The sequence below is a fragment of the Anolis sagrei genome, chromosome 1 (assembly GCF_037176765.1).
Source record: "Anolis sagrei isolate rAnoSag1 chromosome 1, rAnoSag1.mat, whole genome shotgun sequence".
Lineage (NCBI taxonomy): Eukaryota > Metazoa > Chordata > Lepidosauria > Squamata > Dactyloidae > Anolis > Anolis sagrei.
Window position 1 is genome coordinate 28,286,397 of NC_090021.1, and position 27,733 is coordinate 28,314,129.

A 27,733-nucleotide genomic window follows, 5' to 3' on the forward strand; every position below is an offset into this window, starting at 1 on the left:
ATAAAAATGAATCATCTAGCTCAGTGGTTGCCAACCTTTTTTTGACCATGGACCACTTCAACAAGGGATCCCTCTTCAACATTAATACCAAAAGGGTTATGAATCGGCTTTTGGTCAACTTTAGATTTGGTTTGGTTATTTGGGGTGCTGATTCAGAAAATTGCATTGGATAGACCACATCAGCTCTAGTTTCTGATACAGAATGTATGCCATCCAGTATTCGCCATCTGCAAACCCACAGAAAACCATATTTAATAAACCGTGGCACTATAAGAAGGTTTTGCGAGATTAATTGCTCTTGTTTCAACGGTGTAGTAATGGTGAGGCCATGGATCATATTTTAGTTCTTGAAGACCACTGGTGGTCAACGGACCACAAACTGGAAACCACTGATCTAGCTAAAGCCACTACCATTTTGATTTTCTCATGATGCTTCTGAAAAACACATGAGGACTAGGATCATATTTGGCCATGAAAATAGCACTGCATGCTAGTATTGAGCAATCAAAAGACTCACAGTTAAAATATAAAAATAATCTATTTAGAAAATTATTTATTTATTATTTATTTTATTATTTACACTATTTCTATCCCGCTCATATCAGCCCGAAGGCGACTCAGGGCGGCATGCAGGGTCGGCACAATTTGATGCCATATATAAAATACATACATTGATAAAAAGCAAAAGAGAAACATTACAGTACATTTAAAATCATAAAAACAATGAATAATAAAAGTTTTAAAAACTATGTCCTCTCATTCAAATCCTCATCTGTTCCATAGTCTTGGCCGTTCCTGGGTCATTTTCCGATTCAAGTTTGTCTGTTTATACTGAGGTTCTGAAAGCTTGCCCGAAGAGCCAAGTTTTCACTCTTTTTCAAAATCAAGAAAGGCATGGAATTTGGCAGTTACCAAGGAAAGATTCTGCTGGAACACCAGCTGGATATCCCTGGTTATTTTGCCTTATCTCTGTCCATCCATTCAGCTGTATCACAGGACTGAAATACTATTAAAGTGCCTAATGGTACTTGATCTGGCTACTCTCAACCTGAACTGCAGAGTCCTCAATATTCCATTGGTTGGTATGGACACATTATAGGCACTTATCCTCATACAAATTTCCATCATGTCATCTTTGGTCTGAACAGCTAGAGACCTCCTGTCATCTCTCTTCCTTTGTGCCATCCCACCTCATTTGGCTTTTGCCTTTTGTCTGCTTCTTTCCTACATGCCTTTATCTGAATTGATTTCATTGGAACTTGACCTTGCCCTCCATCCATCGCTCTACAAGGATCACCTTAGAATATAAGGACTTTCTATTTGAAAACCTGACTAATTGTCCTTGCTGCCCCAAATGGAGCAGAGTGTCTTTTTACATTATGCGACTTCAAAATGGTGGTGGGGGGTAATGGACATTTAAAACAATACTAGGTATGCTGAGCACTAGCTGAAATGTTTACTGTTGAGTGTACGCAGTAATCGTAAATGAAAACAATATTTTTATTTGTAACGTATGTAACATCTACTGAAATAATTTCTTTGCCTTATCTGATAATTTCCCCTTCTCTGAAATAATCTGCATTTCTTCTCAAACTCTTTGAGAAATGTTAGAAAAACCCATTTTTCAAACTTTCAGAATACCCTCTTTAATGACCCAATGCATATAAATATTTCTTGATTGCCCATTTTGTATTTTTCTTTTCCTTGTGTCTTCTCTATGCCCCTTTCATGAGTGACACCAGAGCCCTGGCTACTGCAGATTATGAGAGGAGTGGTTCCTAAGCTGTCATTTCAATATGAATAAGACTCTCCATCAGCTGCCTATAAGCCATGAGAAAACTTGCACCCGAGTATTGTTTCCATTGGTTGCCAGTCTTTAAGAAGTGGTTTTTACATCTTCAGAATGTGTTTTTAATGCATTCACTTGTTCATTTCAACTTGCAAGCAATACACTAATATGTACCTCTCACCATCAGAAATGTGTGTAACAGAGATTATACAGATGCCAACTAAAGTAGGACTGGATGTATGCAAATTTATCATCGCGTCTGCTTTTAATAAAGATTATTTTTTGACACGAGAACATCATTGCATACAGTTAGACTTTGAAAACGTCAAACTTTTAAAAAAGTTGATTAACATATTTCAGAGAAGAAACACAGTTAAATGTTTTTCAATAACAGAATATATGCTTAGTTAATCTAATGTAAAATAAATAAATAAATCAGAAGGCACATCCCATTATAAAGCACATGTTAGAAAAAGACCACCCCTCTGATTTTCTTTTTTACAGTAGAGATCGAAAAGGACTAAAGCAAAATGTTGACATTATACAATGATACTAAACAGCAAATGCTACAGTCTATGGCTCCCAGTCCTTTCATCAATTATATGCATGAGTAATTTAACTTCACCATTCAGCCTCAGTGCATAAATGTTTGCAGGATCGTGTTCTTAAGACCCCTTCAATTAAACCCTTACAGGATAATAGGCTGCATTTGAGACACCAGCTTGTACTGACATGACAGGCACAGAAGAGAAACAAACAACAATAATTAGTTGTTCATTTTGATATACTTGTTATCTCCTCAGAGGGGGGAAAAGAATGGTGTAATAATTTCCAGGGTCATTAGATAAAAAGTTGGCAAGTTTATCAGCTAACTCTATTCTGAAGCATTTTTGTAGGCATATATTTTGGCTGATTTTATTTTTGTACCCCCTCTATTATGTGATTTCATCTCAACAATGTATGTGGTTGGTTTATGTACCTACAGGACACACATACAGATTGATGGCAAGTTCTTTCTCTGACAAACCCCAGCCATCTTTAAATTCTTATCATTTCTTCGCAGAAATTCCATGCAGTTAAGAGTCTCAATGTGAAATCCATAAAATCCATAAAAGGAGATCTACCACTGAAATACTAGGATAAATGGCTGGTTTGCATTGCCCCTGGTCTTTATCCAACACTGAGAATAGACTGCTGTTTTATCAAAAGAGGAATAAATTGCTGTTATTGTGATGTTAGCCCATCACTTGGCATTGCAATTCAGGTTTTTGTGAGAAAGACATGTATGATCTAACTGCGACTTGACCTGTGCCTTCTGAGATCCATATAGGTGCTCTAATGGAGCATAAAAAGTGTTGAATACAAGGACATGCAAACTGGTGGTGAAGAAACGCATTGGAGGAGAGCAGGGAAGGGAACAAGACTTTTGTGTACAACTCAATTTGTTAAACCGGAGAGGAAAGGCAGCAAACCAAAGGTAATTGTTTTTATGTATTTCAGCCACTAACTGCATAGTAAATAAGCTGTATTTACGATTGTTATGGCCAGGATTCCTTTTTTTTCTTTTTTTAATCAGGGGAAGCACTTGGAAATCAGTTACAAAATTCAGCAGAGAGTTTTTAATGTGACCCTTAAAAAGAAAATACACCCTTAACCTGTAAGAAAACAAATACACACAATGTTATTTTTTAAAGGCAGGGATTGTTTTGGGGGGATTGAAATGTGAAGCAAATGTGTGAATTCGACTGGCTTTTAAAGATGTTTGGATGCATTTTTGGGATGGCATGGGGGCTTGAATGGGAGGAAAACTCACGGTTGCTATAGCATTCGGAGTTTCTCTGACGTGATCTATTTTTAACAAGAGGTCTGTGGAACAGTTGCAGTTAGATTTCAGTCCTGATAAAGGCTCACTTTTCATTCATAGCCAGAGCACTCTCCTTGTACCTAAACAGATAATAAGTACTCCGCACACTCCCCCTTCTTGACACAACACACTGAGACTAATCACACATAATTGGAGAGGAGGAGCAGAGGGCTGGCCAACGCATTGTGTCCAGAGGACAAATGGTCAGTTTATTAGGCTTTTGGTTTGAGGCAGTAATTTCTTATACATCTACCGGGAATGGACAAAAAAAAATCCTGTTGTCAAAAAACATTAAGTAATCAAGCAAAGCAAGTTTGAAACATTTTGCTCTGACAAAGGGAGGAAAACCCATAAGGCAAATTCTCAAGAATAGCATGAAGGACAGGAAGGAGAAAGAAATCAAAATATAGCACGAGGTGCATATAGAATATGAATGCCCATCAATTATCAATATCTCCTTCCTCATTCACTGGGGCTACAATAAATCCTTTAGCGTTTTACAGCCGGTCAACCACAGCCACAGAGCATATGCTTTCCAATGTACTCGAAGGAGCCGTTTTTTTTGTCAGGATGAAGAAATCGTGTGCGTGATGACAGCCACAAGGGGAGAGAAACTGAGCTGTTCAGGCTTTAGGTCTTATCACACTGACCAATACAAAACTTTGAAAAATGATCTACTACTATATATACAGCTCAGGTTTTTAGTTTCTCAAGAACGGAAGATAACTTTTGACCACTTTGATTATTCTTCAAACGGCACATTCATGTAGATCTATTACTCCCATTGTAATCAAAATACACCCACTGCATTTTCTATTTTGTTAAAATGAGAAGAAATGGATAGTGAAGGTTCTCATCATAAATATCTTTTTCTTCTTTTTTCATCTGCAATTAAAAAAACACAGAGAACAGCAAAATTAATTTTAATGACACAGATAGAAAATAATTTGATTCTCTGCATGAGTAGGAAATAGGTTTTTATGGCTTGTAGCAATGATTATATTTATGTTTCTCATAACAGTTATGGAATCGCCATTAGTACTATAAAATCTGACAAGTTCATGTTTTTGTGATTGTACAACAAAGAACTGTGCACAGGAAAACTAAATACACTGTAATAAATAGAGGTCGGTGACAGTGGATTTCAGTAAATTCAAACTAGGATGAAATACACAAAGGTCAAAAATGTGTGTAAGACACCAGAGTAAAAACAGAAGCAGCATTTATAGCCACTTCAGGACATATTAATGTGCACAAAGCAAATCTTCTTTCAATACAGAAATAATACAGTCCACTCTTGTTAAGTAAGAATTAAAGTTGTGTAAACCTAAAAAGTTTGATGTGGTGTCAAATAGACTCCACTTTTTAAACAAATTTATTTAGGCAGCTCTTAGAAAATGTATGTTTAGCAAAGCATTGCATCAGGCGTATTTTTTTTACAAGTATAAACTAAATTCAAACAACGAATCAGATTAGACCAATAAAATATAAAGGACATAAAGTAAGGAAAAATAAACTGTATTGCCATTTTCAGTTCTAACAAATTACTGGTTTGAGCATCTCTTAGCTGCAAAAACAAAATCCAAAACAATTCTAAACCTGAAAATGTCCTCATTGGTGGCTGAGATAATGACTCCTTTACTTTCAGTTGATTTAATGTGCACAAAATTATTAACAATATTGCATAAAAGTACCTTCAGTCTACATGTATTAGATATATATGAACCATTAATGAATTTCATGTTTAGGTTTAGGTCCCATCTCCAAAAGATCTCATTATGTAGATATACGCAAATATTGGTATTCCAAAATGAAATAAATCTGAAATCTAAAACCCTTCTGGTCCAAATCATTTAGGATAAATGATACTCAGCCTGGTATTTCCTTCTTTTGTGGTTCGAAGTGAAGATTATGACCAGCTTGGGCCATTATGATAATCTATATTATACAAACAAGGGTGTTTCCCACATGCCATTTTCTAATTCTAAGGAAATTAAACATTCTCAGCTATAGCAGGGGGGAAAAATCCTCGCTCATAGATGGTAACTGATTCTTTAAATTTTCATCCACGCTATTAAGGAATAGAAATTGACTTTTAAGTCCCCTTTATGTGAACATAGATAGTTCTCTCTGTTTGGATAAGATGACTCACATGGTTTTTATTATAAATTTGGCAGCATTTTAGGCGCTTGGTATTTCAATAAAACTACCTTTTTTCGAGCAGCAAAAAAAATAATTTTACTTTATACAGTCCAAAAGTGCTCTGGCAACTTTGATAATAATAATTAGCTAGCTGACTGTGGCACAAACTTCTCTGGGAACAACACCCCAAATAAACCAAGTGCTCTCAAGTGACCAAACAGCATTTTTATGCCTGTTTTGCCCAGAATTCCAACTTTGAAAACATTCCTTTTGAGAAAAAATATGGAGTGAACTGTTTCCAGTCCAAAGCTCTCTCCAGTTCCAGTTTGTAGTATGTTTGCTGGGATAAAAACTAATAAGCACAACATATTCTATATATATTCTTGGAGGGGGAAAAGGTCTCCCTGAGAAATAAAACTTTGAACAGGTTTTCCTTTGGCAAATAATCCTCTATTTTGGTGTGTTTTGTGTTAGCTGTCTCATTCACTAACATCCTGCAATAATATATTGCAAAATCTGTGAAGGAAACCCATAAAAATATTGCTGGTGTTCCGGGTTGTGGTAGATCTGATATGCCCCTGTGCCTCTTTTAACCTGAATTCTTTAGTGACCTCTGGCGGCCAGCACCAAGGATCCATTACAGAGTTTAAGAACAATCCAGATCCAGCCACATCATTCCAGATTAGCAGGGGGACGTTAAACAAATAAAGAAACGCCACAAAGCCATGTATTACTGCAACCTGTTATCCAGCCATAAGTGCGCCAGAAACATAACATTATTGCACTCGTATATGCATATAGATCCATTTGCAAACAGTGCATATGTTCCAGTTTGGAATATTATGCAGAGTGTTATTGCCCGCATCATGGTTGCACTTCTGAGCCCAATTAATGATTGTAATTTTATGAAATGAAAAAAGCAGCCCTCATAAACCTGCCTTTTGAAACCCACGAGCAACTAAAAGCAAATTGTGAATAAAACAATTTTTCAATTTTGCGGGAAAGGGGTTGGGGGAGAGCGAGAGAGGCCTATGAGGACTGAAATAAATTATATGGCTGCTCTTAGTAGCATTATGCTTTACCTCCTAATTGGATGTAACACACTCAGACCCATGGGGTGAATAGCAGCAGCAGGAGAGGAATTCATACTGTTTACCCTTTACAGTAGCCACAATTATCAACAGCACACCATACAGATTATAAGCACCAGCCAGTCGTAATGTGGCATTTCAAACAGATAAGGGAAAAGACAATATGACCATTCTTTTGACATCACACCCAGAGCAAATCGTAGTGGCTCTGGCTTTTGTTTTTAAAGCCACCTCTGCTTTGTTTTATTAATATTTAAACAGAAAGGCACGTGTCACATTATTATTACTTATTTCAAAAGTGGAGGGACACTACTGCAGCTTTAAGGAAAATATGCAATCTCTCAAATACAATGTGTTGTGCATGTGTGCATTGCAAAACAACATAAATTAGATGTGTCAGTGTGGGGTGTTTGTTTGTTTTTTTGATGCTACTTTTAATACAGTAGAACTTATGACCTTAATATTTAAGATTGCAAATGCTGGCGTAAGACCTATCTCCTAAGTCACATGGATATATATATGAAACTTACATAAAAGAAAACAATTCTTGATCTAAAAATACACAAACACACACATATATATTTATATATACATTCCTACCTTCTGCTGTTTTGGCCTCTGAATAGTCCACTTCCATGATGTGGGTACAATTTTAAACAAAAGCACTGGCATAAAGTGTTGGAAGGCCCAGTTTTGATTACAGGCTTGCTTTTTAACGGAAATAAAATTTCACAGCTAACAATGAGAGGTGAAAAGTTTAAGAGGCAAAGCTGTTCCTCCTGATCACTGACTGTTAATCAGCTTCATGGGTGGTTGCCTAAATCTGTGGATTTTTTTTTGTTACTTGCACTACTGCCAAGATTGTAACTAATTTTTCCCCCTGTTGTAGAAGGAGGGGTGAACAACTCCCCATAGAAGGCAGCTGTGTATGAGTGACATGAAGCACTAATGCAGAGGGCAAAATTAAAATTCATGAATCTCTTCACAACCATTTGTGTAACAAGATTAAGACGGGACAGCAGAAAATAGCTGCATTATCAGGCTTCTTACAGTTCTCCAGCTGGTTACGCTCTATTCCAAAACAGTAGGGATAAGAGGATAACATGAAGCCAAAAGGAAAACGCCTCTCCTTCATTTGGGAGCAACCTCATCCGAGGGAAAGATGAGGTTTTGGGAAAGGGACGGGTAGCAAGAAAAGAGATTGTGAGCCCAAAGCAAACTTTAAATAGTGGGATTTGCAACTACAAAACTAAAGTAATAAAAATGTATGTGAAATGCCATACAACTGAAATTGCCTTTTTCTTATTAGATGGTTTGTTTGTTTTTTGGCGGGGATGAGTAAACTCCAAATAGGGAATATATTGACTCACTGGCTATTTAAGGAAGCATTAATTAATGAACTAACAATATTTAGATGTAAATTTGGAAATGCTGGCATATGTCCATTCAAAATATTTTTGACCGAGTTCACTGAACATCACTGTGAGATGCAACTTTATTGGTTGCATGCTGTAGCCGTGTACTTCACAATTATTTGTACCGCTCAGTTATAAAAAAAAAATCCAGGAGGTGATGATTTATTTCTTTATTACTTAAAGCTAGGTTGGAACAGGAGAGAATGTGATGAAATAGGATTCCAAGCTGCCTGTTTAACCAATTTTACTGGTTAACTAATTCATGAGTAAACCAGTTTTTTAAAAAACCTGAAACATTTTGAGGGGGGGGGGGTTGAACCCTTACACCCACCTTCTCTGGCTACAGGCCTACCAGGTGATCAGGGCTTGAATTTCTGCTCAGCCATGGAAATCCTCTGGATGACCTTGGGCAAGTCACAATCTCTCAGCTTAAGAGGAAGGCAAAGGGTCCTCTAACTAAACTACCCCCCCCCCCCAAGAAAACCCTAAGACAGAACTTCCCAAACATTTCATGTTGGTAACACTTTTTAGGCATGCATCATTTTGTGACACAGTTTTCCTGGCAAAACAAAGGATAAACCAACTCTTTACAAGATATACAGAAACATAGATAAATTGTAATAACAAAATGTATGGCGACACAACATATCTCATGAAATTCTTTCATTTAGATATTTTAAAATATATGATTTATTGATTATTTCAAATAGACTTAGAGGTTTTTCATTACGTTTGCGTGACAGACCTAAACACTGAGAAAGCTCTGCCCTATGATATAGGCACCGTAAATTTGAGCCAACTTGAAATCACACAACAACTATTTGAAAAACCTAACAGAACTATCGCATATGGCAATAGTCAGAAACTGCAACATTGCATGGAGAGCCTGGCTGCAATTCTATATGGGAGTATTCTCCATTGAATACATAATTACTCTAAGAAGGTATGCATAAATTGCCGTGTTAATGGCCATGTGCAATCGGTTGCACCCAAGTGCAAAATGCATCTACGATCCACTCAAATACTCCCTGGGGAGGGAACTGAACCCTGAAAAATGATAACGCTAGGAATATGATTTCATGGAGACCTCTCTAAAATTTAAAAAAGAGGAAATCAGGAAAACAAATGGTCACTGAAATTAGAATAACTCATTCAGATTTATAGGGGTTTTGTTTTTTAATAATGCATTCTTCGTTTTACTGCTAGTTACCTTGTTCCATTTGTAAAAGTTAAACTGAAAAACTGGAGCGACATAGGCTTCAAGTTGATTCTGACTTATGGTGACCCTAATTCGAGGTTTTCTTGTTCAGAGGAGCTTTGCTGTTGTGTTCCTCTGAGAGAGTAGCTTTCTGTGGTTGAGTGGGGATTTGGCCCCTCATCTTCAGAGTCCTAGTTCAACACCATGCTGGCTCTTTTTATGATCAAATTTCTGTCCATAAATATTCACAACCTAATCTGCTCATTCAATGTAATGTTGTGCGCATTGCAGTTATTTAAAATTTTCAAACTCCAGCCTTCTCAAAAGACAGGAATCCATCCTGAGTCACTATTTTTACATGTTCATCTAGCACAGTGCTGGGCAACTTTCAGGAATTCTGGGTTTTAGTCTCAACTCCTGGCTACAGTTTTATGATAATGGCTTCTCTGGCATTTCAGCTCTGGTTCTGTTCCACTAATAAATGTGTGGTTACATTTGGAGGCAGGTGGACTTCATATGTATTTCACTTCTGCTTTATTGTGAAAGTATTTGGCTACTGGTACAATTGTGATCAGTTACCAGAGTTTCTTCCCCACTGCAGACAAATGCAACATATGCCTCTCACAGTTAAAAGCAATCCATTATAGCCTCAAGTCTCCCATGAAGTGTCTCACAGACTCCCTTTCTTGCCTCTCCATTGTTGCTGTCTCACATGACTTGTGGCTATGTCCACCTTGGTATGTTACAATAGGTCCCCATCCTGTTATCTTTATTTTTCCTTACAGTATGGAGGGGAATAATAGGTAGTGTGGTGTAGTAGTTTGAGAGTCTGAACTACAAGAGGATTCATATCCCCAGGATTCATATCTCCAGTTAGCTATGGAAACTCACTGGATAACCTTCAGCAAATCACACTCTTTAGAAGAGAACAATGGCATGGCTCTTCTGAAAAAAAAATCTTGCTGAGAAACTGCATAAGACAAACAACCTAAATCAGAGGCAATGTGTACATTGGCCGGTCTGGAGCAGAATTACAGAGCTCTGCAGCCAGCTGGAAGTTGGGACCATGGTGATGTGGGCAAAATTCATCCCCCTTTCACTGTGGTGTCACCTTGTGGGCAGTGGAGCAGTCCAAATTAGTCCGAGCCTGCAGTTCACATGCCCTGAAGCTACAGTGATACTGGGAATAGCCAGAAATCATCTTTGAGTGAGTCTGTTTTAATGCCTGTGTAGATGAGCCCAGGGTCATTTTGAAGGCAAATAACAATAGGGGAAGCACATTTGGATGTGTACCTCTTTTGATTCAGTTCACAACAGGTTTATATAATTAATTGTTTAAATTGTTTTTAAAACAGTATTATCTTAGAGGGCATCAGGCAAACAAATTAAATTTCTGGGTCATAATCCTATGATCAACAATAAAAGATAAACCAACTGCAGGACACTGGAACTCAAATGGCACCAGAATGAGACAGGATTACTCACGCTCTACCAATGCATTCTGTATCTCAAAACATGAATTGTATTACTCAATACATTTCATCTGCTTCAGCTTTTGGTAGTGTATCGATGTGTAATATGTTTTAAAAGATAGTACTGGCAAAATCTCCCAAAAGTCTTAATTCAATGGAAAATACCTTCTGAGTCGTTAATACAGAGCAACATTTAGCTAGCAGCTGAATTTGTGGTGAAGGAAAGAGAAGCCATTCCCTATTGCCAGATCAAGCTGTGTGCTAGTTCCCCCTGTCTTCTCTTTGCCTTAAGGGCAGATGGTTATACTGAAAAAAAGAGACAGGAAACCACATATGGTTCAGCTTAATAGGGTAGAGGCATCATGTAAATTGCCTGGCTGCTAGGAAGCTGGGCTGTACAAGATCAGGAAGCTGAAGGGTTGCATGAACCAACTTCCAATCGACATCACAGATACCTTGGATTTAACAACTAAACACCAAGAAATCCCTTGTTTAAAGCAGAGGGCCCACAAAAGACAAAGGTTATCTGCTAAGACTTCTTTAAGTTCTTCAGAGTTACACTCCTCTTTGACAAATAACCAGGAATCCAGTATGAGCAGGATGGTGGTGGTGGTGGTGGTGAGCCCCATTCCATCCTCTACCCTAAGATTCTATGCTAGAAGTAAATATCTCATAGTCCAGATGCTGGATTATAACTTTCATTATCTCAGCCAATAATGAGGAATGATGAGAGAGTTGCAGTCTAACAACTTGAAAGCTAAATGATTCTTGTCCCTGCTCAGGAGATCTTCAAACAGATCTTCAGTAGGTTACTCTTTTATGCTACAACTATAAGAACTATCTCCTAGCCAACATAGCCAAATCTCTCCAGTTCTGGAACATGTGGTCCAAGAAAGTAACTTTCCAAGTTTTGTTTTAGCACAGAAACAGGCACATGCTAAAACTAATGGACCATGCTTCATGGGAGATTCTGGGTGCATAATACTCAAAAGTAACTTTTCCAAGATACAGTGTCACAAACCTAAAGATAAACATAGTCAATGAAATGCACCCATGGCTGCTAAATTCTAGCCCTCTGAAAAGTTGAGCAGTTGTAATAACAAGTTCAGACAGGAAGGCTTTCTCTGGCTGTATAAGTTCTCTAAAATGATAGTTTGCTAAACAGAACACAAGAAGAACCCTGTTGGAACAGATCAAATGCTACTTAGTCCTGTTTTCAATTAAGGCCAGCCCAATAAAGTCTACTGGCAGCTAATATTCAAAAGCACACTGCATTTAAACCATTGGGTATCATTTCTACCATGTTTGTGTGTAAACCCTTTTTAGACCTATCTAAAATTGTGGCCCTGCTTGCTACGGTGGCCACAGATTCTATGTGTTGAGTGAAGAAGTTGTTTCTCTTTTGTCTGTTCTGATTATTTTCATGATTTATTTGACTGGATGATACTAGCTGCTAGCATTACCCTTTCCATCACATTCTCTTTAGCATATTTTTTAATTAAAAGCTCTAAAATTTCAGCCTTTTAATTAAAAGGGAATTGTGAAATCAACCTACAGACTCCAGAGTCTGACCTCCTTGAAACAACCAAAAATTAAAGCCAAAAATGTGCAAATACATATTCCTAAAGCAACCAACTATTCTGACTCCACCTATGCCTTCTAAGAAAAAAGGGAGTCTCTGCAAGCAGCGTTAGACTGTGGTGTCCTGTATATGGCAGGTGCTTCCAGTGGAATCTGGCTCCCATATCAATGAAACAGTGAATCCCCACAAAGGTTGTAATCCAAATACAGAGTCAGCTATCCAAGGTGCTGAATCCTCTTCCCAAAGTAGGGTTAATCAAAGTGGATAATTTTTGAGCCATCAGCAACCACTGGCTGCTTCACACGTAACCCCATTTGTAAGTGAAAATGAACTAGGTTTGTAACACTACATAGCTAAATATAGAACCCATTTTTTTTAACCTCGTGAGCACCTTAGCCATTGTGGATTGCAATACATTGGTTTGGTATTCAGTAGGAATTGAAAGTATTCAAAATGATCAGAGAACATAAGAAGAATCATTGACTGACATGACTCTGCAGCTTGGAACTTATTCTCTCAGCATTCATATATGGTTGTTTTGTGCACAAAAATTAGGGACATTCTATGCACAAATCACATATGGCTGCTTTACATGAAAAAAATAATAATCTGGTGCACACAAAACAGCTTTTGTGCACAGAAAACTGTATTTTTGAATATTATTTTCTGTGCAGAAAAAGCTGTTTTCTGTAGAAAACAATCATTTCTGCATTTTGCACAGGACAAGTCCTGAATTGCAAGTAACTTTCTCGTAGTGGGAAATAAAATGGCTATATTTTGCTTCCTTTGAGAAGAAACTTAGTGAAGAATTACATATTTAATCATAAATAATTGGAGGCTCCAGTCAATTCCTTCTCTTTAGCCTTTTGTAAAGACCAGGGTGAAAAGGAGAAAAAATGGAAGGAGATGGCACTGGATGAGTCCAGATCTCTGTGTCAGTTGTATAGTGCATTCCTCCTCTCTCCAAGTAATAACATTGATTTTGATCAGCAGGGCTGATAAGTATGGTGAAAAATAAGGGACTTCAGAAAAAGTTTTCTCTGAAAATATTACACTATACCTATGTGTAATAAAAGAGGAGAATGATAACAGTTACTTTATGTAAGCAAGCTTAAAATCACTGAGATAAGTGTCAGTGACCTAAATCTTGTAGTGCCCGGATCCGACATAAAACCTCACAACTGTAAAATTCTGTATGAGATTTCACAGCCTGAAGCTGCCAACTGGCCCAGTCACAAAAAATAAGGATTTAAACTATACTATGATACAATTAGACATTTATCTCCTATTTGTTTCCATATATATTTTATATTTAATTGATTCAACGCCTTCAAGCTTTTGGTTTTTTAAAAATGTATGTGGTTGCTGAAGATAGATGTATATGAGATGAGCTGAATTAAACATCTGAATGTTTTGAATTGGACCCTTATGAATGAACAGATTAGTTCTGAGGAAATGGTAAACAGGAGAAGCTTCTATAAAGCTCTTCTAGACATGCAAAGATAAAGGATGGTTCTTCCACACAGAATAATCAGATACAAAAAAATAGCTATTTAGAAGCAGCATACCTAAGAGTACTTTAATCAAACATTTAGGTTACCTGCCAAAAGGACCATGATCTCTTCAAAATGCAATGCGGATTAAAGTGTTATCTAACACGAGCAGAAAACTAACCTTGGAGTGGAAGTTTGAAATGTGTTCATCATAATTTTCATGTCTTTGGATAGAGAAACCAGCTTTTTCAGCTAGATTGCAGAACTGGTTTAAAGTATTCCCTCTGAGCGGAGCAAATATCATTGCTTTACCCTAGAATGTGGAAAATAACATTTACACATTTTTATTTTGAATGGTAAATAACTATAGTATAAAACAAATGGAAAATTCAAAACAGCTCTTCAAACACTCATTGTTTTCTATGAAAAGTATTGACAGAAGTGGGAGGGGAAAGAGATCAAAATATTCAGCAGTCTGATGACAGTGTTAACAACTATACCATTTCATTAATATCTGCATAGAAATGTGAGAAACATTGTTTTATTTTATTCAAGAATTTTGGAAGTGTTATATGTATTATATATAATAGCAATTGTTGTACGACTTGCAGTCATGCTCATGCTTTATTTCTCAGTTTTGGAATGTTTGTACACTAAAAGTGAGCAATCACACAGGGGGCATGGGGCAATTTCCCCCACAAATCCCTTTGTGGGACACTCCCTCACAGCATGCCCAAATACATGTTTTCCTCTACAGTTCTTCTCAAAATGGTGACAGGAATTGATGTTGCATAACTTCCTGTTTCTGTTTTAAGAAGGGCTACAGAGGAAAATAGAGGTATCTGAAGAACGAGGATTCGGGGCTGCTTGTGTGGGTTGAACTTTAAAGTGAAGACAGTACTCCGAGAGTAGAAATACCTCTGCCACTTTATGGGGTTTTTGGATTATTTTGGGCCCAATGTGAGACTTTTTCAGAAATGGGAAGTGAACTAAAAATCTTGTTTGGTTTTTAAAAATGCCTCCTTTGGAACTAGAATAGCTTGGGGATGGACACTGAAAAGTTGCTTCAATAGCTCCTAAGGGCCTTTTTAATATTTTCCCCTCCAAATTGGGGGCAGATTATATTTGAGGGAGTCAGAAAAATGACTCGGGGGTGGACCACTTGAAGCCTTCATAGCCTTCATGCCATACTTTTTCTCACCAGCTCAACTAATGATTTCAAAGAGGAGGCTCGTAATATCCTCAAGGCACCAGAGCCCATTTGTTCATGGAAAGGTGAGCAGGGTCAGGCTTGATTAGTAATTATTGTTGTTCATAAAATATTTTGTTGTTTAAGCAAAGTAAACTTTATATGTTATTTCTCCCCGTGGCATGTTGGCACTGAGAAATTTGGTACACATTTTCTACATAGATGATCTCAACGTCAACTGAGAAATCTTACTAAGTAGTCTCTCTGTGGAAAGCTCTCCTGACTACTGGTAAATAACCCCATCACTGCTCAATGATATCCAAAAATATAGGTCTCCATTACCCCCTCCAATAAAGAACCATATAGAATTCTTGCTGAATTCTAAATATATATATATATTGAGACTATGTAAAGTGATACTCAGACCCAACAAATCAGATGAGTCCCCTGAATAATCTGAATGGATTCTAAAACATTGGTTTCCAGTCTTGAATCACCAGGTGTTTTAGACTATAACTCTCTGAATCCATTAGTCATGCTAGTTGGGGCTAAGAGTTGAAGTCAAACTGAGCAGAACCAACATGGAGAGTTTTATCCAATGGTTGTAGATTTGGAAACCCCTCTCTTGTAAGCCATATGTTTGCTTAGTTTAGATCTGAACGCCCTTCCCACAGACATTAGATTAGCACCATCTCTAATGGTATTCCACAAAAAAGTAAAGACCTGGTTATTTGTGCAGGCGTTCGAATAATTAGTGCAATGATAGGTAATGACATAGGAATGGAACAATGGATGACGAATCTGGATTATGTTTTTTAGTGATGAGACGCTAGTGAATGGTTATTATAGTAATTGTGTACTAACTGTGTATTAGATTAGGTTGTTAACTGTTTTTATATTGGTGCATTGAATTTTGCTGTTTCCTGTGTCTTGTGAACCGCTGTGAGTCGCCTCCAGGCTGAGAACAGTGGTATAGAAGTAAAGTAAAGTAAATAAATAAATAAATAAAAGATATCACTCCTAGTAAACAAGGCATTGCCCTTTTCTTTGAATAAAGAGTCTTAGGGTTTGCCTTCCTCAGAGCCTGGCTGCTCTTCTCTAGAATAAGGAGGAGGGATTTCAAGATGAAATTTCTGGCTTGCAAAACATGTGTGTGTGTGTGTGTGTGTGTGTGCAATATATAATAATTCTGCTTAGTGAAAAATACCATCCATTGGATCACAGAAGGATGGAGGCATCAGCAGTGCCTGGACCAGTAGTGGGCTGCTCCAGCATCTACAGAGCAAGCAGGACACTTCTAGCACCTCTGTCAGGGCTAAAAAAAAAGTCTGTCCTGGCTTGTGGTCAGGAGTAGAGGCAAACCTGTGCATGACCAGAAAAGAGAACAATTGCAAGGAGATAGTAGATGTCTCCTTGCATGCACTTTGAAAAGGTCTGGCTACTTTACACAACAGGAAGCTTATCAGCATAGCATCCCAATTGTACCCCAGGCTGAATCTATAGGGTAGATATGCCCTATTTCCCTATTCAATTGGAAAAAGTCAAGGCATAATGGCTTCCCAAGTGGCAATGTGCTTCTAGCACTTTCTCTTTATTTCCACTTTCCCTGAAATAAGCTGCCTGCTGACACTAGGGCTTTTCAGCTTTATCCAGGTAAGTTGGATCCATGCCCATCCCAGTTAGGGAATGTCAAATATGAGAAGTTGCAAGTGCTGCTGATCGAGACTCTAAATGACACCTCTTCACCAAAAAGCAAGAGTTTAATTTGTGGTTATTCACCCTCAAATATCTTACTCCTTTCTGTTCATTTTAGACATTTTTTATTTTATTTATTTATTTATTTATTTATTTAGTACACTTGTATACCGCTAATATCTCAGCCTGTGCGGCGACTCATTGCGGTTTACAACATATTTAAAAATACAATATTCACTTTAAAAATATAAAATAAAATATAAAAATACATACATATACATACATAGTATTGGGCCACCAATACAGACCGGAACATCTCATAGTTAAAGTCGTAATCCAATTCGTTATCCTTGATTGCTACTTGATTGATACTTGATTTTGGCAAGTATTTAGTGTTAAAGATGAACACAATGCTCTTTTAAGGATAGAATGATTGTCGTATATTTCATATTCAATCCATGTGCTTGAGTGTTAAGGTGTATTTTATTGCAACCTTCCTTCAGGATAGTTTAATTTTTTTCATCGAAATATCTATAAAGATGTAAGACACATGTGCTGGTTGGGCTTTGTTCTGTTCTGTTTGGGACTGGAAGAAATATAGCTTTTCTTTTGCTGTGATTTTATACTTATAATAAACAGCAGTGTAAAATATAATTTCTAGATGTTCCACAACCAGCCTAGCATCCACAGTGATTTCCATATCCTTGTATATTTATTGTGTCCTACCATTTACAATATGTAAATACACAGCTTATTTAGTTGTGTTTTTTTTAAAGAGAGGGAGGAAAAAAAGAAAAGAAAACAAGCTGGGTTTTAGGCTATGGATCAGTCTAAGGATTTGATTCACTTAATATAAGCACAATGAAAGGAATAAAAACTGGTACTTTGCAAATAAATAAATATACAATGACAAAGGTTACCATTGAAGGGATTACAAATGACAGAAGCCAACACAAAAACTTTCAATATCAGAATTTTACTTTAATATGAAGACATTGTTATCAAAGGAAAATACTCAAGAAACGCTTTGATAAAAATAATCTCACACTATCTTTGAAGCGGTTTCATTTATTTTACTACCCACTGTGTTCCTTATCAGAAGGCCAAGTATAAGAAGTTTCCTAGTTTATGATTAGGAAGGAATCTGATAGATTAGAAGACTCAATTGAAGTTGGACATAATAAGTATTAAAGTATTACATGACATTAATCCTGCCATTCCATTACTCTCTCAATCATTGTGCACAGACTAATTATTCTGAAGCCCGTGTTCAGGAGAAAATAGAAACATACTTACACTGGGCTGGAGTAATCTCTTTATTGCATCCACAAGGCTAGCTCTGTACTGGTCCAGAAACAGGCTGACATTGAGAAGAGAACAGAATCCAGATTAAAAAGGGGTTTCAGTCCTAATGATACTAATGCAGATAAGTACAAGGCTAATTACATATGTTTACACATTGCTGTGAAGGAGAAATGGAGGCCTAAATTCCTTTCATTTCATGCACTTTTAAACAAACAAAACCAAACAAGGTTGTAAGCATCTCTGGCTGAAGCCGAAGCCAGAAAGGTCAGCTGGAAATGTTTCTCTCTGCAGCAAGAATGAACTGCCAATGGTTAGCAGCTTTTATTTAAGTAGCGGTGATATCCAAAATCAGGATTAATGCAATATGTGGAAGGGTGGCAATTCACGTACATACTAGGATAGAGCCTTTCCCTCCTTAAAAATAGTGTTAGTGCGGTTATCTGAATTTCAACAAAACTAAATTAATATCTACCAAATCCCCCAGAATATATATAAGAAAAAAGTTTGGATTATTGATGTTGTCATACCAGGTGACGGCTGAATTAACGAAAAATAACAGGAAAAACTCAGCTGTTATCAGGACCTCAAAATCGAATTGCAAACGTTCTACCATAAACCAGTACATGTGGTCCCAGTGGTAATCGGCACACTGTGTGCCGTGCCAAAAGATCTCAGCCGACATTTGGAAACAATAAACATTGACAAAATCACAATCTGTCAACTGCAAAAGACCACCTTACTTGGATCTGCATGCATCAAAAATACATTACACAGTCCTAAACACTCGAGAAGAGTTTGACTTGTGATTTTGATAGGAAATCCAGCATATGTATCTCATTTGCTATGTCATACTGTGTTTTTGTGTTAGTAATATAATAATAATAATAATAATAATAATAATAATACTAGATGGTTTTAACTATATTGCCTCAAAGACTCTAAAATTTCCAACACACTTTCTGATAGAATGATGATATTTGCCTAGATTTTAGCCTTTCAGCCACACAGTTTTTTTATTCATGCAAACATTTTTATACTGCACATATAATAAATATTTGGCATCGATTTGTTCCTTGTTGTCATTAGGGAAGAGAAAGGTCTTCTTTGTACTTCTTGGAAAATAATTTTGATGGACATCTGAAACCAACAATGGTTACTTGTGAGTAGAACATCACTCGAATTTTTTTTTGTCCATAGTGCCACATATGTTACCAAATCATTTGTAGATTCTAGATCAGGGTTTCCTATAAGCAGAGTGTTCCAGTCTACTGCAAGCTTGATCTCAGTATATTATTAGTTGAAAAGGAGCCCCCAGTGGCACAGTGGGTTAAACCCTTGTGACGGCAGGACTGAAGACCGACAGGTCGCAGGTTCGAATCTGGGGAGAGGCGGATGAGCTCCCTGTCAGCTCCAGCTCCACAAGCGGGGACATGAGAGAAGCCTCCCACAAGGATGATAAAAACATCAAATCATCCGGGCGTCCCCAGGGCAACGTCCTTGCAGACAGCCAATTCTCTCACACCAGAAGCGACTTGCAGTTTCTCAAGTCGCTCCTGACACGACATTTTTTTTGTTGAAAATGAATTTTACTATGTTTCACTAGAGAGCACAATAAAGTAGAGCAAACATCTTCCCACTTGTTTTTAACTTGCTATAGACTTATTGCTAAGGCAAAGTACAGTAGATTCTTCAGTAAACATGACTATTAGCTCTTTAGCTCATATGCTCTAACAATGAAGCAAGGTCTATTCATGGTTTGTGGTACCGACTTACTGAGAGTAGACTGAGTCTGCAAATACCTTTCACAGTTTGCAGAACTTCAATCATTTTCAAGTGCTACAAGCAATATGCTTGACACTGATCTTTGACAGCCCGTATGTTTGATAGAACCCTAGTAAGATGACACAATTCTTGCTTGCCACCGTTATACTGTACTAATGGACACTTTTACTTGGAGTACTTTACACTTGTTTCTAATTAAGTGTATCATCAACTGCAAGGAAATGCCTTCAAGTTGGTTCCAACTTATGATTTTCTCTTTAACATTTATTCAAAGGAAGTTTGCCATTGCCTTCCTAATAGGCCGAGAAAATGCGACTTATTAAGATCAGTCAGTGGATTACCTTGGCTGACAAAGGTATTGAACTCTGATATGCTGGACTACTAGTTTAATAATTAAGTCACCATATCATGCTTGTCCTCCTCCTACTTAAGCCATTAGTTCAGCATTTCTCGGAACCCCTGGGGGGGTCAAGAGGGGATTTCAGAGGGGTCACCAAAACCATCTGAAAATGTATATTTCGGATGGTTTTAGGAACCCCTTTGGCACAGAAGGCTGAAAATCTTTTCACCTGTCATTCTCTTCCTCTTTGGAAACAGATGCCAGATCCTTCCACCAAAGGCCCTCCTCTGCTGTGATTGGCTGGCCTCTCATAGAATCATAGAATCAGAGTTGGAAGAGACCTCATGGGCCATTCAGTCCAACCCCCTGCCAAGAAGCAGGAATATGGCATTCAAATCACCCCCAACAGATGGCCATCCAGCCTCTGTTTTAGCTTCCAAAGCTTCCAAAGAAGGAGCCTCCACCACACTCCAGGTCAGAGAGTTCCACTGCTGAATGGCTCTCACAGTCAGGAAGTTCTTCCTCATGTTCAGATGTAATCTCCTTTCTTGTAGTTTGAAGCCACTGGGGAGGTCTGTTTCTGAGACTCCAAGTGAGGAGAGGAGAGCAGGCATGCTTGGCGCATGACAGCCTTGTGCAGGCGAGGGAGAGTGGAGGAGGCTGGAGGGAGGCTCGCGAAAGTGAGTCCCTTCAAGACATGGGGGTTCTATATGGGAAGTTTGGCCCAATTCTATCATTGGTGGGGTTCAGAATGTCCTTTGATTGTAGGTGTACTATAAATCCTAGCAATTACAACTCTCAAATGTCAAGTTCTATTTTCCCCAAACTCCACCAGTGTTCACATTTGGCCATATTGAGTATTCGGGCCAAGTTTGATCCAGATCCATCATTGTTTGAGTCCACAGTGCTCTCCGGATGTAGCTGAATTACAACTCCAAAACTCAAGGTCAATGCACACCAAACCCCTTCCAGTATTTCCTGTTGGTCATGGGAGTTCTGTGTGCCAGGTTTGGTTCAATTCCATTGTTGGTGGAGTTCAGAATGCTCTTTGATTGTATATTAAATATAAATCCCAGCAACTACAACTCCCTAATGACAAACTCAATCTCCCCCAACCCTATCAGTATTCAAACTTGGGTGTATTGGGTATTTGCACCCAATTTGGTACAGTGAATGAAAATACATCCTGCCTATCAGATATTTACATTACGATTCATAACAGTAGCACAATTGCTGTTATAAAGTTGCAACAAAAATAATGTTATGGTTGGGGGTCTCCACAAAATGAAGAACTGTATTAAGGGGGCGCGGCATGAAGAAAGTTGGGAACCACTTCATTAGTTAATAATGAAAGTTACTTGAGTCACTAGTTATTCGAGGAGATGTCTTCTGTTCAAGCCATTAGTTATCTAAGAAGGTGCCAGCTGTTCTCACCTTATTTGTGCTATCAAGATTGGATCGTCTTTGATGGTTTAAAAGTTAAAATGGAGGCAATATGGCTGTGCAGCAATTTGTGGAAAGAAAAAATTGACATGCATATCCTACTTGTGGACTTTCCAGAATTATCTGTGTGAAACGAAATAGTCTGCTAGAGAACACTTTGGTTGGAATTCAGACCTTGACCCTAAGATAAAATAAAGAGGTTTTCACCCATAGCAGTATAAAGTTCAAAATGGCAATAATAGTGCCTTGGCTTTAGATGTTTTACATCAGCATATAGCCTCTAAGCAAAATGTAGAGATGACTGCTTATAGGTATACAAGAAAGGCCATCTGGAAGAGATAAGCCAGTTGTCCACTTAAAACTGTAGATACAGGCGTTCTAGTAAAGACCGGGGGTGGGGGGATATGACACTCTCCATTGATTCCAACATACTTTGTTCTATTGTCTGTGAACTATTACAAGAATCTCAGGAGCATGGGTATATGTTTATATTTTATAAGCTATCATGTCAAATCTTTTTATTTTGCATGTAATGTGACAGCCTAGTATCAGAGTTTATGGTGGGTGCTTCAGACATGATTTCCAGTTGTTCGCTCTCCATCGTCATTTACAGTTTTGCACAGCTTCAGTAAACAGCAAAGCTGTCATGCACTGAAACACACTTATTACAGAAGGGGAAGCCCTTACTTCCAGACCATCAGATTTTCGTACAAACTGAAAGTGAATGAGAAAACGAGATCTAAATGAACAGTAAGTTATTACGCTGAAACCCAACAAGCTCCAGCACACATTCTTGTTGGTGCGGTTTGTCATGTATACTTAGACAATACACAGTGCAATGGCTGCTGATTTTTGAAAGCTTTGAAAGGAAATTAGAAATCAGATTTATATGTGCCAGCCCTGAAACTACACCTATCAGTAAATGGATGGACTGATGCCTGAAATAAATGTGCACCTGCCATCCATACAAAAATCAAAGAGACAGAGATATATTCTTCAGTAAAATCCAATTGACTATTTCCTTTCCCCCATACATCCTGTACAAATGTATCTTTGCCACTAAGATGTCTTTCTTCTTTTAAAAATAGGATATTATTGTCTTTCATTTACAATATCCTTGAAGCAGAAGCTACTGCCCATTGTTGTCTAGTATTACTCTCTCCATCTTTTTAAAAACACACAACTCTTCAGTTTCATCCATCACAGCTTTGAAGATGGTTGCAGTGCCATTGTCAGAAGCAAGCATTACTTGGAAGCAGTGCTTGCAATGTGTTGCTATGGACAACTAACTGTTTACAAGTGTCAAAGTTTTGTAAAAAAAATAAAATAAAAAAAGCTTGTCAAAAATAACATCAGTTGTTTGAATATTAGGTTTTCACTGCGCCTGTCCGCAGCAGATGCACCACCATTATCACTGGTCATGATTGTGCTGCACACCTCTGATCCTAAAAGGGCCATTGTGACAAGTGTATTTTGCTACATGTTCATCTGTCAAGTCCCTATGGTCTATGGTCTTGTTCAAATTGAGTGCAGAAATAAAAAAATAAAATAAAATGGGCTCTGTGGTAAGTGGAACCAAACCTGTAGAACCTTCCAGTTCACAAGTTAATGCCCGAGTTTCTGGAATTCTAGTAAGGTGTAAGAGTGAATTCAGCTGCCAAACTTGCTGACTGAAAGGTTGGTGGTTTGAATCTGGGGAGCGGGGTAACCTCCCACTGTGAGGTCCACCTTCTGCCAACTTAGCAATTCAAAAATATGCAAATGTGAGTAGATCAATAGGTACTGCTCCAGCGGGAATGTAACGGCACTCCATGCAGTCATGTCGGTCACATGACTTGGGAGGTGTCTACGGACAATGCCAGCTCTTCAGCTTAGAAATGAGCACCGCCCCCCAGAGTCGGACATGACTGGACTTAATGTCAGGAGAAAGCTTTACCTTTGATTGTGGCTACAAGATGATAAATGAATTGTTTGAGACAGTTAACATGGATCATTTACTTTCAATTACCTTCCACTATATAACTGTTGAGAGAAACCATGTGCCTTTCTAGTGTTCATTCTTTCTTAAACCGAGATTGTGAACTGGTTCTAAAGGTGAGTATTCCTTTCACCCTACGCTGTACTTTCACTGTTCAATAAGTACACAATTCTTAGACTGTTCTTTCATGTAGCCTTTACCACTGCTTTATACTTGCCTTAAGATTTCTCTATTCATGCATTGCTTCATCATAAATTTGATTTTAATTGTTACCACCTCCACCACCCTCCACTGTCAATAGCTAACTCATGACCAGTTATTTCCGCTTATGTATTTTAAATCTAAGTGATCTATTATATTTTGATACACAGTAATACATTCCATTAATGTGTTCTCCTCCCCTACACACAAGGTGTTCAAATAACTGAATACAAATATATGGATGATTTAAGAGTGTTAATGTAGCATTGCTCTTTGTACTTATGTATATTTTTAGCTGAAACTCAGTATGAGTTTGGAATATGTTTATGAATGGAGCTTGTTTTCTTGTAAATGGCATCAAGTAGTGCCAATAGTTAGCTATTCAGAAAATCACACAATGTCACCTTTTAATGGAAAAAGAGCAAAAAGAATGTGATATTTTACATAATATTTTACTACAAATGTCTGCTTTGTTCTTAGCCCAAATCTGAATGGCTGCAATGACATGGACAATAGAGTTAAACCAATGCTGAAAAATGCTATTTTATTTCTATCTCAGCACATTTAGGGTACCTTTAATATAATGTATTGGTCGAAAGTATCACTAAACATTATTGTTCTTTTAGAAATAAAATACATGTGGGAAAATACATAATATATTTTAATATAGCTTAGCAAGCCAGATAGTTTATCTTACTGTAATCAAATATTTTTTACAGGCAAAACATAGTCACCAACAACAAATACATCAAAGAAACATGCAAATTCACGATCATGTACTATGGGAATACAAAATAGCCATACTTCTTGAATTAAAATTAAAAAAACCTATGCGGCCTCTCATTTCCAATTTGCTATTAACTGAAAATGTTTTTCAAATGTACTGTCTGCTTATATTGTTCTGCATAAATGGAATCAGCATCATACATGTATTTCAAGCCCATGGAGTAAATATGCATTAAGCACAGTCCTTTGTTTTCTAATGAGACAACAACAAACCTACCGCATGCCCAGCAATTTACCCACAAGAGAAAAAAAAAATAGACAAGTGTAATACTATGTGTGTGTGTGTTTGGGGAGTATAGAGAATATGCGACTTAGATCTTGCTCCCTCTGCTCTTCTGTATGGTACAAATAGGATGACACGGTGTGAGTATTAGGAATATAAGAGATGGCACGGCCAGGTTGTTTTGATATTTGTGTGAAGAACAAATTTAACTCTAAATCTCTTGGCAAGACCTTGCTTCACCCACATAATCTGGAGAACATCCATATGCGAGCCCTGTCTAAGCCTCCGAGAAGACTGCTGCCCTCCTGCTCATGTCCGCCAGCGCTCTGATCTGACTTTCATACTTAATCTGATCTAATCCTGTCCAGCATTAACTTCATCTGTGCAATGAAACCCAGAGTATCCATTCTAATATTTGGTGAGGAAGGCATTTACTAAATTACTTGCTGAAATCATATGGTGTTGTTTAGCTCCTTATTTTAATCAGATGATGCATCTCTGAGGCACATTATCAGCGATTAGTTAGAAACCCATGTCTGTCCTTTTTGGGAACAAAGACGTTTTCTGAAACGCCATTCAGTGGGAAAAGAGACCTTATTGCATTTCACTGATCAATCATAAAAGAAGGACAGAAAGGACAAAGCTATACTTTTCTGAAGGCATTATGTAGATTTCTGAAATATTTAATTAAGGGAGCATTTTCAAGTAATAAAAAGTATGCAGCTCTTCAGTAGTTAGTTAACATTTTAAGAATGCAATAAGTAGCTATTTCTTCCCCTAACTGAGGTAGTCTGCTAGGGGAAATAATTGTTTTTGTAAAGGCCAGCATAATGATTATGTATACTTTCTCTTATCTCGCATGCGATCTTCAACGTACTGAAGTCAATAGCCAAACTCTCATTGATTGCTACAGAGCTGAGTCATACCCTTCAATAATAATAAACAGCTAAACAAAGCTGAGCTCATGTCTGTATATGGAATTATATTTATGCGAAAATACCCCCTTTGAAGCATAAAACATTATGAAAACCATTGTGCAATTTTCACAATTAGGTGAGTCAGCAGTTAAAATGTCATTTATACCAGCAGTCAAATCTACTTAGATACTTATATATATCGCAGAACATTATTCTGTAAGTTGTCAGTCAATCTCAGGTGCGTATATGTGCATGTTTCTCTCTGATTTCTTCTTATTACAATTAATTTGCTATTAATTCTGATATCTTAGTGTCACTCAGAAGATGAACACTATTACAGTTGTTTGGCAGATTTAAGAAATGCTGGGAAAATATCCCCCAAAGATTTACTGGGGAGTACTGAATATATATCCTCTTATATCAATAGTCAGATCTTTCCTAAGAAGTAAGCTAATTGAGCTGTTTGTGTTGATAAACTCCCTTTTCTCTAGACTGTTCCTCACTGAGCCATAATTATTTGCAATTTGCCTAAGTCGTCCATTTACTGATACGTCAAGCATGAAACAGAGGCAATTCCAGAAAATGGAAATGCTTCTCAAAATCAATCTTTGGGAAATAATGTGGTAGAAGTTACTGTGTGATAGAAGACTACCTTATAACTGTCACATGGAGATGAATATTAATTTGTTGAGGTTAAGGTGGCGTCGTGCTTCATTTGTTGACTTTGCTTAGCCATCAGCAAGCAGCACAGTACAATTACTCCAGCAAAGCTATTTTTTCTAACATGAGTTTTATGATTTTTATGTACTTACCAGTCAGCACACATAACAATGTCAAAATGTCCTTCCAGTTGAGAGACATCTGTCTCATTATCCCATCGTAAAACGCTAGGGAGAAAGAAAAGATTTTTAAAATTAGACTTACATGTTTTCATCTTTTGCATTTTTTTGAAAAGAAAAGCATTTGCACTTTTCGGTATAGAATGTGAAGAATTGTCTTGTTAAAAGTGCATGCAGATAATTGTGGGAAAAGCATAGATAAAAAAATATTTCTGAATGTACAACATCTCCTTTATGGTCTAGATCTTCAACTTTACATAGACAAAGGCAGTTTTAAAAGTTCACATAAGTGGATTGTTAGAATATAAAAATGGCCTATGGATTTAGGCTCTTTACACAAGCATAATAATTGAACAGGAACACAGAGAAATCAAAGTGAAGTTTACTGAATAGCAACATACATTTAGAACGTTAAAAAATGCCTTCTTGCCTTTCTATTGCATCTGGAAGGCAAGTCAGTTGAGTTTCCCTTTGCTTGAAGGAACAACAACAACAACAACAATAACAACAATGAATCCCGCCACCATTTTGCCGGAGGGACTCGGGGCGGCTTACACATGTCACAAAGTCCCAAAAACAGAACATAAAATAAAACACAATTTAAAATACAGTTGAATAAAACATATAGGTATATTAAACAAGAACTTAAAAACTTGATTAAAACAGCACTCATCAACCAATGGTGGTAAGCTACTGTAAACGTGGCCAGGCTATAAACGATCGGACAGAGAATGGGATAAGTGCAAAGCTGAAGGAGGCAAAGAGTGAATGAATCCTCAAGTTCACTTCCATGCCAGCAATCCACTCTACACAAGTCTTGAAAATCCATCACTACTTATACTGTCAACATTTGTTCTAATCTAGTGGTTCTACTTCCACTGCTATAATCTGGAATATTTGCAGCAACAACTTGCAGAAAAATTTGCAGAAAAATTAAAGTTTAGTATTCCCCTCCTCCAAAAGTAAAATGATATATTATTGGGAAGTGA

General features: G+C 37.5%; 1 protein-coding gene across 3 annotated transcripts in view; it reads right to left on the reverse strand.

Annotated features, from left to right (window-relative positions):
* Positions 1 to 1,884: 1,884 nt before the first annotated feature.
* Positions 1,885 to 27,733, reverse strand: part of CAMKMT (calmodulin-lysine N-methyltransferase) — a 281,839-nt gene continuing 255,990 nt past the window's right edge. For all 3 annotated transcript variants that reach the window (XM_060754396.2, XM_060754397.2, XM_060754395.2), the window contains 4 exons: positions 26,718 to 26,792; positions 18,227 to 18,290; positions 14,228 to 14,359; positions 1,885 to 4,538 (listed from right to left, as the gene is read on the reverse strand). In XM_060754396.2, coding sequence (XP_060610379.2) covers positions 4,467 to 4,538; positions 14,228 to 14,359; positions 18,227 to 18,290; positions 26,718 to 26,792 — 343 coding nt within the window. In that variant the 3' untranslated portion in view covers positions 1,885 to 4,466. The remainder of the gene's footprint in view (positions 4,539 to 14,227; positions 14,360 to 18,226; positions 18,291 to 26,717; positions 26,793 to 27,733) is intronic.